The 17,885-nt window shown below is 41.1% G+C and overlaps 1 protein-coding gene across 1 annotated transcript in view; it reads left to right on the forward strand.

The window, feature by feature from the left end:
- Positions 1–17,885, forward strand: part of Nup160 (nucleoporin 160) — a 59,558-nt gene that overhangs the window by 27,597 nt on the left and 14,076 nt on the right. Inside the window, 14 exon segments of the mRNA NM_001446918.1 lie at positions 459–529; positions 1,278–1,437; positions 2,512–2,581; positions 3,979–4,077; positions 7,024–7,143; positions 10,465–10,560; positions 10,654–10,748; positions 10,840–10,936; positions 11,017–11,122; positions 13,976–14,136; positions 14,794–14,854; positions 15,901–16,011; positions 16,159–16,282; positions 17,565–17,666. Of these exon segments, the coding sequence (NP_001433847.1) occupies positions 459–529; positions 1,278–1,437; positions 2,512–2,581; positions 3,979–4,077; positions 7,024–7,143; positions 10,465–10,560; positions 10,654–10,748; positions 10,840–10,936; positions 11,017–11,122; positions 13,976–14,136; positions 14,794–14,854; positions 15,901–16,011; positions 16,159–16,282; positions 17,565–17,666 (1,473 nt within the window).

A 17,885-nucleotide genomic window follows, 5' to 3' on the forward strand; every position in this document is an offset into this window, starting at 1 on the left:
TCAATAAGCAGAACACATGACTGCATGCTTGGTGCCCAGCTCCCTTTCTCCACGTTGTATAGTCCAGAACCCCTGCCTAGGGAATAGTCTCAGGCATGAGTAAGATGGGTCCGCTCACGTCAGATAATGCACTAGAGAATCCCCCACGGGTACTCTTTGGAGACAGCCTTAGTCTAGCTGACCCTTCACTGGTATGCATGAATATTGCGTCCTGGTTGATTCTAGTTTCTGTAAAGTTGACAGTACTGTCATTAGTCAGTGAGCTCTGGCACACAAGTGTCTTTGAGCAGCCCTTGAGTAATGTGATAGACAACAGTCTAAATCCTGAATCCTGTTTTCTGACCTTTTTAAGCTTTCAGTGGAATTCTTATATGTACTATATTAATTAAATCAACAATATAAAATAAATTTAGAAATATAGTATTTAACAGAGTATTTGTTTTCTCTTTTCTTCACAGGGAGTCTAATCTACAACATTTGTCAGTACTGGAACTAACTGATTCTGGTGCCTTAATGGCAAATAAATTGGGTAAGGAGTAGGACATATATATATTTGCTTTAATTTGGGGGTTTATTGTGTATTTATTAAAATGACCTTTTGTCACCTTTATTGTAGACATGGCCTTGCTCTTTGCTTTTGTGCCATAAGCAACCTGTGGCCTGAGACCTGTGGTTGTGGCAAGTCATCTGGGAAGATGTAGTCCCAGATCAGGCGTAAATGGTGTTGTAGGTGTATGTGTAGCACAAATAAGCACTGTTGGGAAGATCATAGAAAACCAGCAAGAGAATCAGAATCTTGCGTTTAGTGTTTCTTACATTGCTTTTTTATCCATTGTTTTTTGACACTCCAGTAATTAATTCAACAAAATCATTTTAAAATTCTACTCACTTCTAACTTTACTAAGTGGCTTTCATACTTTTTTTTTTTTTCTTTTCTTTTCTTTTCTTTTTTTTCGGGGCTAGGGACCAAACCCAGGGCCTTGCGCTTCCTGGGCAAGCGCTCTACCACTGAGCCAAATCCCCAACCCCGTGGCTTTCATACTCTTATCTCATCTTTCAGGCTCTCTCATTCATGCTTCAGAATGTACCTAGAGAATTTGTTTGAACTAAAAGGTGGAATCTTGGAACTATTGTAAAAGGTCTCTGGATAAGTTGCTTAACTATAGTAAAATCATGAAATGATTTGTGTTGCTTTTTCATTGTGTATGTACAGCATGACAGTTTGCAGACTGTTTTCATTGCTATGCTACTAATGATACCCATGTGTTTCTTTTAAGTCTCTAGCCCTCAGACAATTATGGAGTTATTCTTCCAAGAAGTTGCAAGAAAACATATTATATCTCATCTCTTCTCTCAGCCCAAAGCCCCTCTAAGCCAAACTGGACTGAATTGGCCTGAAATGGTTACTGCAGTTACCGGCTATTTGTTACAGCTTTTGTATCCTTTTGCTTGAAAACCAGGTGACAAGTTATTGTCCTTTAAAGCCTTTATTCTTGCCGTGTAATGAAGTTTTCTTTCTCAGTGCTGGAGACCATGCAACACAAGCTAGACAAGTCTGTTAACACATAGCTAGCTACATCTCCAGACCCATTAGGGACATTTAAACATTTTTAAAATAAGGTGGGGAAAGATGGCTCAGTGGTTAAGAGCATGTACCTGAGGACCTAAGTTCAGTTCCCAGCAGCCACAGCTCTAAACTGCCAGAAACTCCATCTTCAGAGGATCCAACTTCCTTTTCTGGCCTCGGAAGGCAAACAGCCCTTTCTTATGTGCACATGCCGTACACAGATGAATTGCATGCTTACTCCCCAAATAAAAGAGGACAGTATTTAAAATACCCCTTTTTGTTATTGTTTGAGACAGGTCTCACTATGTAGCCCTGGCTAGCCTAGAACTCACTCTGTAGACCAGGCTGGACATGAACTCACCTGCCTGTCTCTCAAGTGCTAGGATTGAAAGCATGGGCCATCACACCTGGCTCTGGTTTTGGGGGGTTTTTGTTTGGTTAGTTGGTTGGTTTTTGTTTTTGTTTTTTTATTTTCCTCCCTTCCATGAGTTCTTAAAGCTTTCACAGCTAGCTAGTCGCAGACTAAGCCCAGGGCTTTTCTTGTTTGCTTGGTTTATTTTTGGTTTGTTTGTTTGTTTGTTTGTTTGTTTAATGTTTTTAGCTCTATTTTATGCTTACTTTATAAATATGGGTGTTTTGCCTATGTATGTGTTTTGCACACGACTTGCAGTGCTCATGAATGCTAGAGAGGGCATTGGATCCTCTGGAGCTGGAGTTACAGATGATTGTGAGCCATCTGATAGTAGGTGCTGGGAATTGAACCCAGGTCTTCTGGAAGAGCAACAAGTGTTCCTAACCTCTGAGACAACTCACCAGCCCACTCTTACTTGTTTCTGATTAAACCGTTTCAGTGACTCTTCTGAGTTTGATACCCATTAATGTGGATATTTTTAAGTTTTACTCAAAGACAGGGAAAAAGCAAAATTCCTTAATATGGTTACTAGATGGCCTAGCAATCCTGGTTGTCTCTTTCTAGAATGTTTGATGGGAAATTGCCAGTATGTACAATTGCAGGTGAGTTTTGTTGAACATTTCTTACTATTCTTATAAAGAAGGGCATTGATAGATTATTTATCTATCTTACTGTTAACTATATTTTAATTGTACTGTTAGCAAGAATTACAAAAACTAAACTTGATTATGCCAAGACATGGCCCAATAGAATATTCATTCTCTTCTCTCTTCCTCCTCCTCTGCTCCCCCGCCCCTAAGTCCTAATTATTAAACCTAGGGCCTTGACTATGATAAAAAACAAAAAAACAAAAAACCTGAAACCTTCTCTCAAAAAAACAAACAGAAAAGAGAAAACTGTGCCACTGAGCTATATCCCTAGACCCTAGAGAATGACTGAGGCAACCATAATCCCTCTGGGAGTCAGAATTGGTACAATTCTAAGATAACATAGAAGTCACTTAGTCAAATGACATCTCAAGGATTTTTGTGGCCTAAAAGTAATGCTCAACATTTTAAGGGGAAAGGACTTGGGCTAAGTAAAACGTAAAATCTGGGAGCTTCAAGGCTCACCAGACAGAAAAGGATCTCCAGTTATAAAACTCTATCCATTCCCAGCATTCCTGGAAGAACAGCCAAGCATGTCAATTGAAATGACAAGCTGTGGCTTCTCTAGTGCTTACCTGGGTGTACAGGCCTTGTATACCCTCTACACCCCTGCATGTTTGTCTCTGTACCACGGGCTGCCTAGTGCCCATGGAGAGCAGAAGGTATTGAATCCCCTGGAACTGGAGTCATGGACTACCTTTTGGATGCTTGGAACTGACCGCAGGTTCTCTACAAGGAGAAGTGCTCTAAACCACTGCGCTATCTCTAAGCTTGGGAATGGGCATCACCACTCTTTCTCACCTATGGAGCTGACCTCCATGCCAGCTTCCCTATGTCTTTGTCTTTGTTTTCCATTCTTCCTCCTTTAAGTAGCTGACTACCCTGGGATTTTTCTTTTAGACTCTAGTAAACTTGTCTTCAGATTCAAAAAGAAAACTTTCAGATTCTCATTAGGTTTTCTTTAAAATAAAACAAACCATTTATATATAAATCCTTTATTGGACTATACTCACTGAATATGGGAACACCAAAAATTGGGAAATTGCTTAGCTGTGAAGTATGTGTGTTTACCTGTGTGTAGACTCCTTTACTTGCTGTGTTGCCCAGGCTGGCTCCAACTCTTGATCACAGCGATCTTCCCATCCATTTTTGAACTAGTTATGATTATAGGCTTGCGCCACTACCCCTGGCCCTGCTTTCTTATGGTCCATAGGAAATATACTCACTGGATTCCTTTTTCTTTTTTGAGTATTTTGGAAATAAAGCCTGGTGTTCTCCTGTGAAGAACTTAGAAATGGCCGTCCTTATGTAATGCTTATTTTCTAGTCAGAGTCGTCTTTTATGTCTTCTAGGATTACATCCAACTACTGCATCCCTGGTGTCAAGTCAATGTTGGATCATGTCGCTTTATGCTGGGACGGTGTTACCTAGTTACAGGAGAAGTACAGAAGGTAAATTGCATTTGAGTGGTGAGCAAGCTAGTGTAAGGAGGACACCTGGGTTCCATCTATCTAGGATAGGGAATGGGAGGCACAGAATCTTATGGAAGCGGTTAGAGAAGACTGACCAGTGAAGGACATGGTATGCGTGTCAGGATTTGCCAACTACCCATACTTTGTTAGTACAGTGAAGTAAGAAGAAAGCATTAAAATCCCTCTGCCCCCGTGCAGATGTTTTTAGGAATTAGTGATACTTTTGGTTAGTTTGTCGATTGGATTGTTTGTTTTATTTTTTTTTCTTCTTTTTTTTTTTTTTTTTTTTTTTTTCTTTTTTTTCGGAGCTGGGGACCGAACCCAGGGCCTTGTGCTCACTAGGCAAGCGCTCTACCGCTGAGCTAAATCCCCAACCCCTATTTTATTTTGTTTTGTTTGAGACAGTTTCTCTGTATAGACCATGCTGGCCTGGAACTCAGAGATCTCCCTGCCTCTGCCTCCTGGTACTGAGATTAAAGGCCTGCACCACCACCACTTAGTGATGTATTCTTTAAAGTTGTATTCACTTAGTTGGAGCTGGTTCTGCACTTAAGAGCACAGGCTAGGGGTTGAGGATTTAGCTCAGTGGTAGAGCGCTTGCTAGCAAGCACAAGGCCCTGGGTTCGGTCCCCAGCTCCGAAAAAAAGAAAAAAAAACAAAAGAGCACAGGCTGTTCTAACACAGTATCCAGGTTTAATTCCCATTCCCTGTGATAGCCCACAACCAAGTGTAACCACAGCTCCAAGGGAATCTGAAGCCTTTGGCAAGTGTTGCACAAAAATACACACAGGCAAAACTCCTATCTCTAATCATGTTAAGAAGAGAAAACTGAGCTGGTGAGCAGTCATAGACCTACCAGTCATGTCCTTTAGTGGTAATATACTGCTGTAGTTACTTTGTTACAAATGTATTAAACAAAATCATCAAGATGAATATTTTTTTAAGTTTTTAAAAACCCAGTAGACTTCTTATTAAACTTTACACGTATGTGTGAGATACTAGTGATTAAATCTACAGCCTTTAGAAAGGACTGAAGGGGGTTGGGGATTTAGCTCAGTGGTAGAGCGCTTGCCTAGCAAGTGCAAGGCCCTGGGTTCAGTCCCCAGCTCCGAAAAAAAGAAAAAAGAAAAAAAAAAAAAAAAAAGAAAGAAAGGACTGAAAGAGCTTGAAGGGGCTCGAGACCCCATATGAACAACAATGCCAAGCAACCAGAGCTTCCAGGGACTAAGCCAATGGACTGACCCCTGGGCTCCAACCTCATAGGTAGCAATGAATAGCCTAGTAAGAGCACCAGTGGAAGGGGAAGCCCTTGGTCCTGCCAAGACTGAACCCCCAGTGAACGTGATTGTTGGGGGGAGGGTGGTAATGGGGGGAGGATGGGGAGGGGAAGCCCATATAGAAGGGGAGGAGGAGGGGTTAGGGGGATGTTGGCCCAGGAACCGGGAAAGGGAATAACAATCGAAATGTAAATAAGAAATACCCAAGTTAATAAAGATGAAAAAAAAAAATCTATAGCCTTGCCTACTAGACAAGACCATTTCCACTGAGCTATGTCCATGGACCAACTTCACCTTTGCTGATTAAATAATATGAGTGTGTTCCTTCAAAATACAAAATCAATGAATCAATGATCCTCTCTCTTCCCCCTCCCCTTTTTATTTATTAAAAATTTGAATTTGAGGCTGACCTTGAACTTGCTATCCTGGTACTTACTTCAGACTCCCAAATTCTTGGAATTAGGGCATGTCTGTATTTTGTTTTGAGCAGGATCTCACTGTGTAGCCCTGGCTACCTAGAACTCACTGTAGACCAAGCTGCCCTTGGACTCACAGACATCTACCTACCTCTGCCTCCTGAGTACTGGAAGTGTATTTATTTGCTTTTTCTGTTTTGTTTTGTAACTTTTGAGACAGTCTCTATGAAACTCTGGTTGACCATCAACTCACTATGTAGACCAGGCCAGCTTTGAACTCAACAAAAATTTACCTACCTCTACCCCCTGAGTGTTGGAACTTGTCATCACATCTGGCAATACATGTTTGCCTAGTAGTGATAGTATTTAACATGCTGGAGAAGTGTTTCAGTGGTTAAGAGTAAGCGCTTGTTGCCATTTTAGAGGACACGGGTTAAATTCCTTCATAGTGGCTTACAACCTTAGTATAACTCCAGTTACAGAGAATCTGACGTCCCCTTCTGATGGACACATATGCTATGCATACATGACAGCAAATTAAATCTTTAAATATATAATAGCATTTTAAAAGTGAGACGGAGACAGACAGAGTGGCTTTTAGTGGTAAGAGCACTGGCTGCAAACCTGAGTTCAGTCCCCAAGCCACGTGCCAGAAGCAAAGAATCGTTTTCTGAAAGTCGTTCTCTGACCTCTGTATTTGTGCACATGTGTACAAAATAGATGTTTAAAGTGTGTGTGTGTGTGTGTGTGTGTGTGTGTGTGTGTGTTAAAAATGTTTTTCTGAATGAGAAAATTTAAGAAAAATGTTAAATAATTGCTCAAAGTTTAGATTTGGCTGCCAGGCTTGATGTATGCCTATAATCTAGCAGCTTGGAAGGCAGAGGCAGGCGGATCTCTGAGTTGAGACCAGTCTAGTCACATAATGAGTTCTAAGACAGCCAGGGCTACATACAGACACCCTGTCTCAAAAAACTAAAACAGATTAAGAAAATAAACAGAATTCTAATGTAGTGTGGGCTTTCTTAAGCGATTTGCTTCTATTTTGGCTTTCCCTAGTCAATGCATCCTGATTTATAGTAACTAGAATTGAAATGAACTTTTTCTTTGTTGAAACAGTCTCATGTAGCCCAAGACTCAGAACTGCTGAGGTTAAAGGTGTTCTTGTCCCACTATGTCCAACCTTTGAACGGCCTCTTGGAAGTCATTCTGTGTTTTACTGTTTATCTCTTCAGGCTCTGGAATGTTTCTGTCAGGCAGCATCGGAAGTGGGCAAAGAAGAATTCTTAGATCGCTTGATCCGAACAGAGGACGGGGAGATCGTGTCCACCCCCAAGTTGCAGTATTATGATAAGGTACAGTGTTGTGCTTGGGCTCTCCTTAAACACTCTGTATAGAAGTGCATCTCAAATACATTGTCTTGGTATTTCTCTCATGGAGGAAGTGTGTCTGTTAGCACAAGTTTAACTGGTACTCTGATTTGGTCCATTTGTAGCTCAGTCCTAGATAGGCGTCTTGGAAGAGTCAAGTATTCCAGCTAGGCGTGGGGTAAGGTAGTGATGCCCTCACCTGTCCCTCCTCCTCCTTCAGTGGGTTATGTTTACATGACCAACTATAAAACTTTGTTCTGTGTGTGTGTGTGTGTGTGTGTGTGTGTGTGTGTGCGCGCGCGCGCGCGCATGCGCATTTATGTGAGTTAATAGCATGTACCCATAAACGCTTTTGAGAGGCTGAAGTTGGGGAATCACTTTAGGCTAGGCAACCCAACACCTGCTTGGAAAGTATAATGAGATTCTATCTCATTTTTTAAAAGGTGGAAATACAGCTTACTATCAGAGCCTTTGTCTAGTGTTTGAGGCTCTACATTTGAACCATAGGAGGAAAAAATACCACTTAAGCACAAAAGATCCATGTTGAAGACAGTATATTAACTGCAAGTACAAACTTGAAGAAAAGCTATACCTAGCATTTCTACCCTTGACCTACAACTTCATCAACTACATTACTACAGTCACAGATATAACCAGTCTGATAACTCACCAAAAAACAATGGAACTTTTTAAAAATGTGATTTTAAATGAAGTAAACCTTGAACCATGATGTACCACTTCAAGATAACTATGAAACAATAAATTTTTTAAGGATATATATGATCACAATAGATTTGTTAAAGCTACTTTTATACCATAATTGATTTAAATCAATTATGGTATAAATCTATACTAAAGATATACTTATTTAATGAAAAATTTTAAGTTACTTTCCAAGTAGTAATACTCATAAAAGTAATGGGTGTGGTATATGTATGGGCATGCTCTTCACGGAAGGCGGAGATCGACTTCATGTGTCTTCCAGTGTCACACTCTTATCTTTCCATCTTTATTGTATTTTAGATTTAATTCTAGTTCTTTAAATTCTATCTTTGTGAATGTTCTGCCTGCATGTATGTAAGTATACCATGTGCTGCATGCCTGGTGCCTGCAGACATCAGAAGCTAGAGGATCCTCTGCAACTAGATTTGCGGTAGGAACTGTACCCAACTCGTCTACAATAGAAGGAAGTGCTCTTAACTGCTGAGCCATCTTTCCAGCCCCTCCATTCTCTTTCCTTTTCTTTTAAGAGTATTTATTTTTTTATGTACAAGGCTCCTCACCCCACCCCCATATATGTATATGTACTGTTTGTGTGTTTGGTGCCCACAGAAGTCAGAAAAGGGCTTCTGGAACAGAATAAAGAATACTTGTGAGCCACCATATGAATGCTAAAAATAAGATTCAGGTCCTCTCCAGGAGCAACAAAGCACCTCTCCACCGCCACCACCCGTGTTTTCATAGTTTGGAGATTTGGTTTTGTTTATGTCTGTGTGAGTGTATATCACATGGGTGGTACCCTCAGAAGCTAGAGAAAGGAGTCTGTTCCTCTGGTGCCAGAGTTATAAGTGGTTTTGAGCTGCTATGCAATGCTAGAGACCAAACTGGTTTCCTGGAAGAACAGGATATATTCTTAACCCCCAAGTTGTCTTCCCAGTCCCTCTATCTTATTTGTGAGGCAGGATCTCTCACTGAACAAAGCCAGCCACTTTGGCTCGATTGCCTGGCCATTAAACAACCCCAGCATCTACCTCTCTCTGCCTCCCACTGCTAGGCTCACTGTTACATGCTGCCACACCCTCCCTGCCTTTCCATCAGTGTGGGCATGCAGGGGCATATTAGATTAGGGTGATCAACCTGTAGTAAAATTCATTGTACTTGTTCTTTCAAAGTCGCTTCCCTGATCCTGGGGTGGGAAAGAAGCTAGACAGACAGACAGACAGACAGACAGACAGACAGGAATGTATATATGTATCTGTGTGTATATACATACACATAAAGACACATGTATATGTGGTAATATTGACATATATTGAAATGGGAAATGACTTTCAAAAAATCCGTACATAAGAGATATATTTGGTGATATTGCTAAATATTTGATAAAAGTAAAATATATCAAGGCGATAGATGAAGGAATGTTAACTTTATTATCAAAATATCTTGGAAACTGGTGGTTTCAGTGTAAAGATTTGGATCCCAAGACTCTTAAGTGAACTTGGCCAGGTTATTCTTTGTTTTAAGATATATTCATTTATTTTCTATATATGAGTATACTGTAGCTGTCTTCAGACACACCAGAAGAGGGCATCGGATCCCATTACAGATGGTTGCGAGCCACCATGTGGTTGCTTTGGCTTGAATTCAGGACCTCTGGAAGAGCAGTCAGTGCTCTTGACCACTGAGCCATCTCTCCAGCCCAGACAGGTTATTCTTTACTGATAATCTGAAAGTCTTCATCCAGTGCCGTGAGGGTAGTAGTTACCATATAGGTCTTCTATAATCAGAGTGATTCTTGTCCTCTCAGCTTACTGGATGCAAGTGTAATGACATAGACATATCTGGGTCTTAGAACTTTTTCATTACTTCATCACATCTGTCAGTAGGGAAAGAAAAATGCACATGCTATGGTCTCAATACTTGGGAGACTGAGGCATGAGGGTTACTTGAACTCAGCAATTCCATTCAATCTGGCAATAGAGTAGGGCTTCATCTATAAATTAAATAAGTGGAGCAGGACAACTATATGCCCTGCATAATCTATTATTCATTAATAGTGGTTCTTACCAATGTTCTATAGAGAATGTTTGGATCATCTCTTAAATGTCATCTGTATGTTTCAACCTAACACTTGCAAACAAAGTTAATCTGTAACTAGAGCCAGTCATCATTCTAGTAGCATTTTCCTGTAAAACAAATAGATTTCACACTGACTGGTAGGTGTGCAAGTGGGTGGTTGGTGGTTTAGCTGGTTGGTTAGTTTTCGATACAGTATCTTATGTAGCCCATGGCTGAACTCACTGTAGTTCTTGTTCCTCCTCCCTGCACATCCTAACTCTGGGATTAAGGACATGCTCTAATGCCCAGCTCAGCTGGGAGATCTTAACTATTGCCCAGATTGTCCTGTCCATCCTGGCACCGCCTCCTCTTTGTAGTGCAGTTCACTGACCAGTTCTAAACACTTGCTGCCACGGTCCCACCTAATTCTCTTTCCTGAATAGTTGAGAACCATTGCAGTGCTACTGCTGAGCCTCTTTGGCAGCCCCCAGTCACGTGAGTTATAATGGAAATGTCTTAACTTTTCAGGTTTTACGTCTGCTAGACGTTGTTGGATTGCCTGAGCTGGTTATTCAGCTCGCTACATCAGCAATTACTGAAGCGGGTGATGACTGGAAAAGTCAGGTAAAAATTTACTAAATTTAGTTGTTTTTCCTTAAGATCAGCTGTGAATTTGACATGTTAATTTATGTTGCTCTTTTTTGATATTTCACTTAGGCTACTTTAAGAACATGCATTTTCAAACATCATTTGGACTTGGGTCACAATAGCCAAGCATATGAGGCCTTAACCCAAATTCCTGACTCCAGCAGGTAATCTCTCAGACGTTTGTAGAGAAGGCAGTTTCCCAGCCCTGTTTAACTCACTGAGACAACTCACCTTCATCTGCTTCTTTCCTTCTAGGCAGTTAGACTGTTTGCGGCAGCTGGTGGTCGTTCTTTGTGAACGCTCCCAACTGCAGGATCTTGTAGAGTTTCCCTATGTGAATCTGCATAATGAAGTAAGTAACTTGTCCACTGTGGTCTAGTAACGAGTCTCTTGGCTGCCATGATTGCTACTGACTTCAACATCTTTTGTTAGGTTGTGGGAATCATTGAGTCGCGTGCCAGAGCTGTGGACCTTATGACTCACAATTACTATGAACTCCTCTATGCTTTTCACATTTACCGCCATAACTACCGAAAAGGTGAGCCACTGGACCAGAGCCTTGGTGTTAAAGCAACTTTATCAGTTTAACCATATTTCCAAAAACATTGTGTATAGGACATGTGTTTTAATTATATATAAGCTATAATAATGTCCAATAGCATTGAAAGTTTATATATATTGGCTTTCATTCTATAACATTACAAGTGATTTAAAGTAAACTGGTACTGGAATAAACTCCATTTTCTGCCTGACTATAAAGAGAGTATTGAGCACTTTGTGCTCCTTAGTTTTAGTTCTGTACCCTTGACTGTCTCCCCTTTTTATTTTGTTTCTTAGAATAAAATCCTAACTGCTTAAATGTACTTAGGTTACCTGAATGTAATAATCTTCCTTATTATCAGTGGTTTAATTGTCATATCCCTTCAACATTATACACATTCTTTAAAAAGATCACAATTTATCCAGGCAGTGATGGCTCGCACACCTTTAATCCCAGCACACAGAAGGCAGACAGGTAGGCAGATCTCTGAGCTTGAGGCTAGCCTGTTCTACAAAGCAAGTTCTAGGACAGTCAGAACTGCACAAAAAAAGACCCCGCCTCCAAAAAACAAAACAGAAAAGTATGTTATAGGTATCATGACTCTGTACATGGTTACTGCAATGACTATGGGCGTTATCCCTTCTCTTTTAAGACAAGGCCTTACTAGGCAACCCTGTCTGTCTCTGAACTCACTAGGTAGCCCATGCTGGCCTCAAGCTCAGAGCTCTATCTGCCTCCTGAGCACTGGTATTAAAGGCTGTACCATCATGCTGGCAACATTCTCTTATCCCAACAAAAACAAAAGTAAAACGAGAGCTTAGTAGTTAAGAGTGCTTGCTGGACAATGGTAAGGTCCTAAGTGCACAGAACACTAGGTGATAGACAGACAGATAGACAAATGTCCATACACTTTTAAACAAGTAAAAAGCAACCACTAAATGGTCAGTTTTCTGCCATGTGCATTTTATCAGTCTTTCAAAAAGAACTGTAGGGCCTGGAGAGATGGGTCAGCACTGAAACCTTACACTTATGTTACTTAGGACTCGGGTTTGGGTACCACCCTACATCAGGTAGCTCAGTTACTAGCTCCAGGGATCTGATGTTCTATATGGGCACTTACACACATGTGACATACAGCTCCTTCCATCGTATATACAACATTAAAACTGAAAAAATAAAATCTGAAGAAAAAAAACAGGAAATTTGTTTTATTTTGTTTTTGTTTTATTAAGATAGAATCCTAAAGTATGCCTTAGTGTGATCTCCACCTACGCTGCCTCGGGCAGCCAAATAGTAGTGTTAGAGACACACATCTCTCACTACTCCTGGCTAGTTTATGCATTCTGAAAGGTACAGGTTAGTTGCCCAAGATGGATGCTGGGAACTGAACTCACGTCATTGACAAGAGTAGTACAGCTCTTAACCCTAGGCCTTCTCTTCTTGTAGGATCTTAATAAATTTATTCTGTGCACACGTGCCATGGCAGACTTATGGAAATCAGGAAATTTACAGGAGTCAGTTCTGTCCTCTGGCCATGTGGGTTCCAGGAGTCAAACAGAGGTTGTCAGAAGTGCCTTTATTCACAGAGCCCGTGCTGGAGGGTTTCACTATTGACCCAGGCCTTAGGCAAAAGCTCTAAAACTGAGCTACGTCTAGCCTTGGTTTTCCCCTTGTATTTTGGCTGTTTGTAAGCGAAGTGTTCAGAGACACTCCAAGTGTTTTATGGTCACTCTCATAAAAAACTGAAGCCCCATGCCCCTGCTCTCCCTGAGTCCATTCCTAGCACATGCTGTCCTGGTGGCCTCCTCTGAACCTGCTCTACTGCTGAGCTCCTTGTCTTTGGAAATGACTTATTTCATTCAATTAGCTTTACTTTAGGGTTCATCCTTAGAGCTGCATGTTAGAATTTCCTCTCTATTTCCCCTTTTAAGATTGAATTAATATGGTGTGGTGATGGAGAACCTACTCATCATTTATGGAAGCTCTGACTTTTTTTTAATTGTATGTGCATTGGTGTTATTTACCTACATGCATACCTGTATAAGTGTTACACGGGTCTTGGAGTTACACACAGTTGTGAGCTGCCATATGGGTGCTCTTATCTACTGAGCCATCTCTCTAACCACTGAGGCTCTGATTTGATTGCCAGCACCACTACACCCCCTAAAAATGTTATAGGTGTGTTAATCTATCATGTTTTGCCTGCCCATCCATCAGCAGGTCTGTGAATCACTTCTGCATTTCGGATGTAGTGAATAATGCTGCATTGTAACCTCATCTTGGCCTTGCTTTCCAAAGCCAGATGTGGAGTGAGGACAGCAGCACAGCTAGTAGAGCACTCAGTCAGCAGGCGCAGGCCTGAGGACTTGGTATGAACTTAGAACCCACCTAAATCTGGGCCATGGCCAGCTAGTTGAGCCTAACTGCTTGCTCCAGACCAACAAGAGATCCTGCCTTCAAAACAAAGTACATGGCTCCTAAACACCACCACCCACATTTGTCCTCTGGCCTTCTATACACACAAACTACAGAGAGACACAAAAATAAATAGCTAGACATGGTGGTACTTGCTTAATACACTGCTTGGGAGGTAAATCAGGACTAAGAACTTACAGTCATCTTTAGCTACAAAGCGAATTCAAGGCCACCCAGGACTCTTAGCTTCTGTACTTTTTACATTCCCCAAAAAGGTGCTTGCCACAAAGGAATACTCCATATCCTCATCACAGTTTTTGTGTGTGACTTTTAAGTTACACTCAATTTTGCCTCATGGTGTTAGTGCCTCGTGTGTAATAGATTCTGTTTGTGTCTGTAGAAATATTTTTTGTCTAATTTACTCTTGTCTCTTAGCTGGTACAGTGATGTTTGAATATGGTATGCGTCTTGGCAGAGAGGTTCGAACTCTCGGGGGACTTGAGAAGCAAGGCAACTGTTACCTGGCTGCTATTAATTGTTTACGGCTTATTCGTCCAGAGTATGCGTGGATTGTACAGCCAGCCTCTGGGGCAGTGGTATGAAAACTTTTCTTTGGGGGATTTTTTTCATTGTTATAAGGTTTTTGTCCTTTCAACTGTTACCATCTCATTTTGTTCTCAAGCGTCTACTGAGGATGCAGGTGGTGGTGGCACATACCTACATCTCAGGAACTGAAGGTGGTGGGTAGGGGAGAGAGGCTTAAAGGCCAACCTCACCCCCGTCCGGAATTTAAGGCTACCCTGGGGTACATAAAACCCTGTCTCAAAAAATAGTGTTTAATAAATGATACTGCTTTTAATTTTAGTCTTGGTTTAATTGCATTAGAGAAGTCAGTTTTTCCTATCCTGCGGATAGTTTTTCTGTTACACAGTGTCAGAGTTGACTAAGCTATTGCCCAAGGTTCAGGGTGATAGAACGACAGAGCAGGGAAAATGAGAATGATTTATATACAGATCAAGTTATGACCGCGGGCTAAAACGTGTGAGTAGACGACACCTTGACAAACAGCTCCACTTTGTTATTATGGTTACAGAACCCCTATGAAAGGAGATATGCCAACGGAAATAAAAGTAGCTCCTTGCCGGGTATCAAAAATTCTATCGATAATTTAAACAAGAATGCTCTAATCACAGTTAATACTATAAAAATGAGATACTATTTTAACAGTTAAGTCATTGGTTTTTGTTTTTCAGTCTGATCGCCCTGGAGCATCTCCTAAGAGGAATCATGATGGCGAGTGCACAGCTGCCCCAAGTGAGCCAGGGATTTCTGATCTGTGGATAGTAGCCATTGTTATAGTTCAGTAGGCATGGATTAAGGTCCTGGGTGGGGGGGTTTTACAGTGATTAATATAGACAGGAGGTAACATTACTTATATACAATATTACAAATATCTTACATAGTCATTACCTATGGTAAAATTACCTCGTTTTACTTTAGTTTCACCGTTCTAATCACCTAAAGATTTTGAAAATACTATACTGTCACATAATAAATGAAAATTGCTTTAGAAAGTATTTCTTTGTGTTTAGGAAATAGTTCAGTGGATAAGCTGCCTGTCGTGCAAGCATGAGGACCTGAGTTCAGATCCCCAGCATCCACATTAAAAGCCAAGCATATGGTGTGCTTCTGTAACCTAGCATTACAGAAGAGACAGAAAGATCCTGAGAGCTCACTGGCCAGCTAGTCTTGCCCAGTTGGTGATCTTTAATAGAGCCACGTGTGGTGACACATGCCTCTAGACCCAGCCCCCTGGGACAGAGACAAGTGTGTCTGTGGGTTGGAGGCCAGTCTGGTGGACATAAGTTCCATGCTAGTCGGGGCCATGTACTGAGGGGGTTGGGAGAGGGGAGGTAGAAAACAAAGTCGTGTTGCTTACTGTGTTCAGGTCAACTCAGTACCATGCATCTCCATCGGGATCCTTTATTACAGACCAGGGGATGATGGTCTTTCCCAAAGAGCCTGAACTCCAGATTTAATCCTGCCTCTCCCACTTAGGGAGTTATAGCAGCTAAATAAATTACACGTTTGAGACACTAAGCACTCCCCAACTACAGGTTTAGATTCTAATCCATTGTTTGAGTCAGCTGTGTATATAAAAGGGGACACTGCTTAATTTTTACTGATTCCTCTTTTTTTCTTCATTTCTTCCTCTATACCTTGGAAAATTAAACTGAGAGACTTTGTCATACCTCACCCCCCCAAAAATGGAATGTTATTTAATATCCCCCCCGAAATTGATAAATTCATCTAATAGATACTCCTTATTCTTGGAATAATAAAATTTATTTGTTTTCCAGCCAATCGGCAGATTGAAATTCTAGAATTGGAAGACCTCGAGAAAGAGTGTTCTTTAGCGCGAATTCGCCTCACGTTGGCACGGCATGATCCATCAGCAATTGCCATTGCAGGTAGGGACTTAGCTGCTAACCCACCTGACCGGGATGCAGGCCAGACAGTGTGTTACTAAGGCAGAGATACTTGTCAACAGTCAAAGCTTTCAGTCCTGTTTATACATGCCTATAGGTACACTGAGTAGCCATATTCCATTTCCACAGGAAGTTCATCAGCAAAGGAGATGAGCACGCTCTTGGTTCAGGCTGGCCTCTTTGACACTGCCATATCACTCTGTCAGACTTTTAAGCTTCCATTAACACCGGTCTTTGAAGGGCTTGCTTTCAAGTAAGTAAAAATATGTTTTAATGGCCTTAATTTTCTTTTTCTTTTCTTTTTTTTATAAGATTTATTTTTTTATTGTATGCATATGAATACATTATCACTGTCTGCAGACACACAAGAAGAGGCCATTGGATCCCAAATGGTTGTGAGCTATCATGTGGTTGCTGGGAATTGAACTCAAGACAAGCATTCAGTGCTCTCAACCACTGAGCCATCTCTCCAGCTTCAATAGCTTTAGTTTCCTAATGCAGAGATTCTATTATTAAGTGTCAAACAGTTATCAGAAGCTGTTAAACTGTTATAAAGAAATGCTCTGTTTGGTTTTTGCAAGAATTTTTAAAATTTTTGCTAGCTTATAGTTTTATTTTACTTAAAAAAAAAATCTTTACTAGGAATGGTGGAGCACATCTCCAGTGCCAGCACTTGAGAAGTAAAACAGGAAAATTGGTCCAAGGCCAGTCTTAGCTATATAAGACTTTTAAACTTTTTTAAATTTTTAAATTTTAAAATTAAAAAAAAACTTGATCTTTGACCTTTTGTTGAGAAGACAATTAGATAACCATGATGGTGTTCATGCTAGTTGAGTCATGTGCTCTTTTCAGTCTCTGGCTCTTGGAGTCATTTTTGAAAATTATTCCTCGTTTCCTCTTCCTTGTATGTTCATGTGTGTGCCAGGAGACACCTATTCCTTGGAAGCTATCCACCTTGAGTTTTGAGACGTTGTCTCTCACTGGGGCCTGAGGCTTGCCTGTTAGAATGGGTTGGTAGCCAGTGGGCTTAGGAGCTCTCCTTTTCTACCTTCCCAACACTGAGTTACTGGCATGCTACGATGCCCAGCTCTTGATTTGGCCTCTGGGGACTAAACTTGTGTTCTACACTTGCATAGCAAGCACTTTAACTACTGAGCTAGAGTATTGTCCCTAAAATTAATTATGAGCTGGAAGTTTAACACAGGATACCCTTACCTAACATGTGTAGGGTCCTTCGTAGATTCTGTTCTAGCAATTATTTTTTGAGCCAAGGTTTTTCTCTATATAGCCCAGGCTGGATTTTCAGTGAAACTTTTTATTTTGTTTTATTGATACAGGACTGTCCTGGAACTCACTCTATAGACCAGGCTGGCCTCTAACTCAGAGATCCACCGGCCTCTGCCTCCTGAGAGCTGAATCAAAGACATGCACCACTATACCTGGCTTAAAATTGTCTTATCTGCCTAGTTGTAAAAGCAAAATAAAGTGGCTCACTTCAGCATTTGGTTATTGGTATGGGACTATTTTCATTGCAGGTGCATTAAGTTGCAGTTTGGAGGAGAAGCAGCACAGGGAGAAGCCTGGGCCTGGCTAGCAGCCAATCAGCTCTCTTCTGTCATCACCACCAAGGAGTCCAGGTATAGATAGCCCTAGGCCTAAATAGACTCACTTTCGGCAAAGCTGTCGCACTCTTTTCCCTGAATGAATAACTTTTTTTAAAAAAAGAGTTATGTGTGTGGATCTCTTGGCTAACTGTATGTGAACCAGGGAGATCAAAACTGGAATTGTGGATGGCTGTGAGCCACCATGGAGGTGCTGGGAACTAAAGCCAGTTCCGCTACAAGAGCCACAAGTGC

Source organism: Rattus norvegicus, chromosome 3 (genome assembly GCF_021556685.1).
Source record: "Rattus norvegicus strain SHRSP/BbbUtx chromosome 3, alternate assembly SHRSP_T2T, whole genome shotgun sequence".
Classification (NCBI taxonomy): Eukaryota; Metazoa; Chordata; class Mammalia; order Rodentia; family Muridae; genus Rattus; species Rattus norvegicus.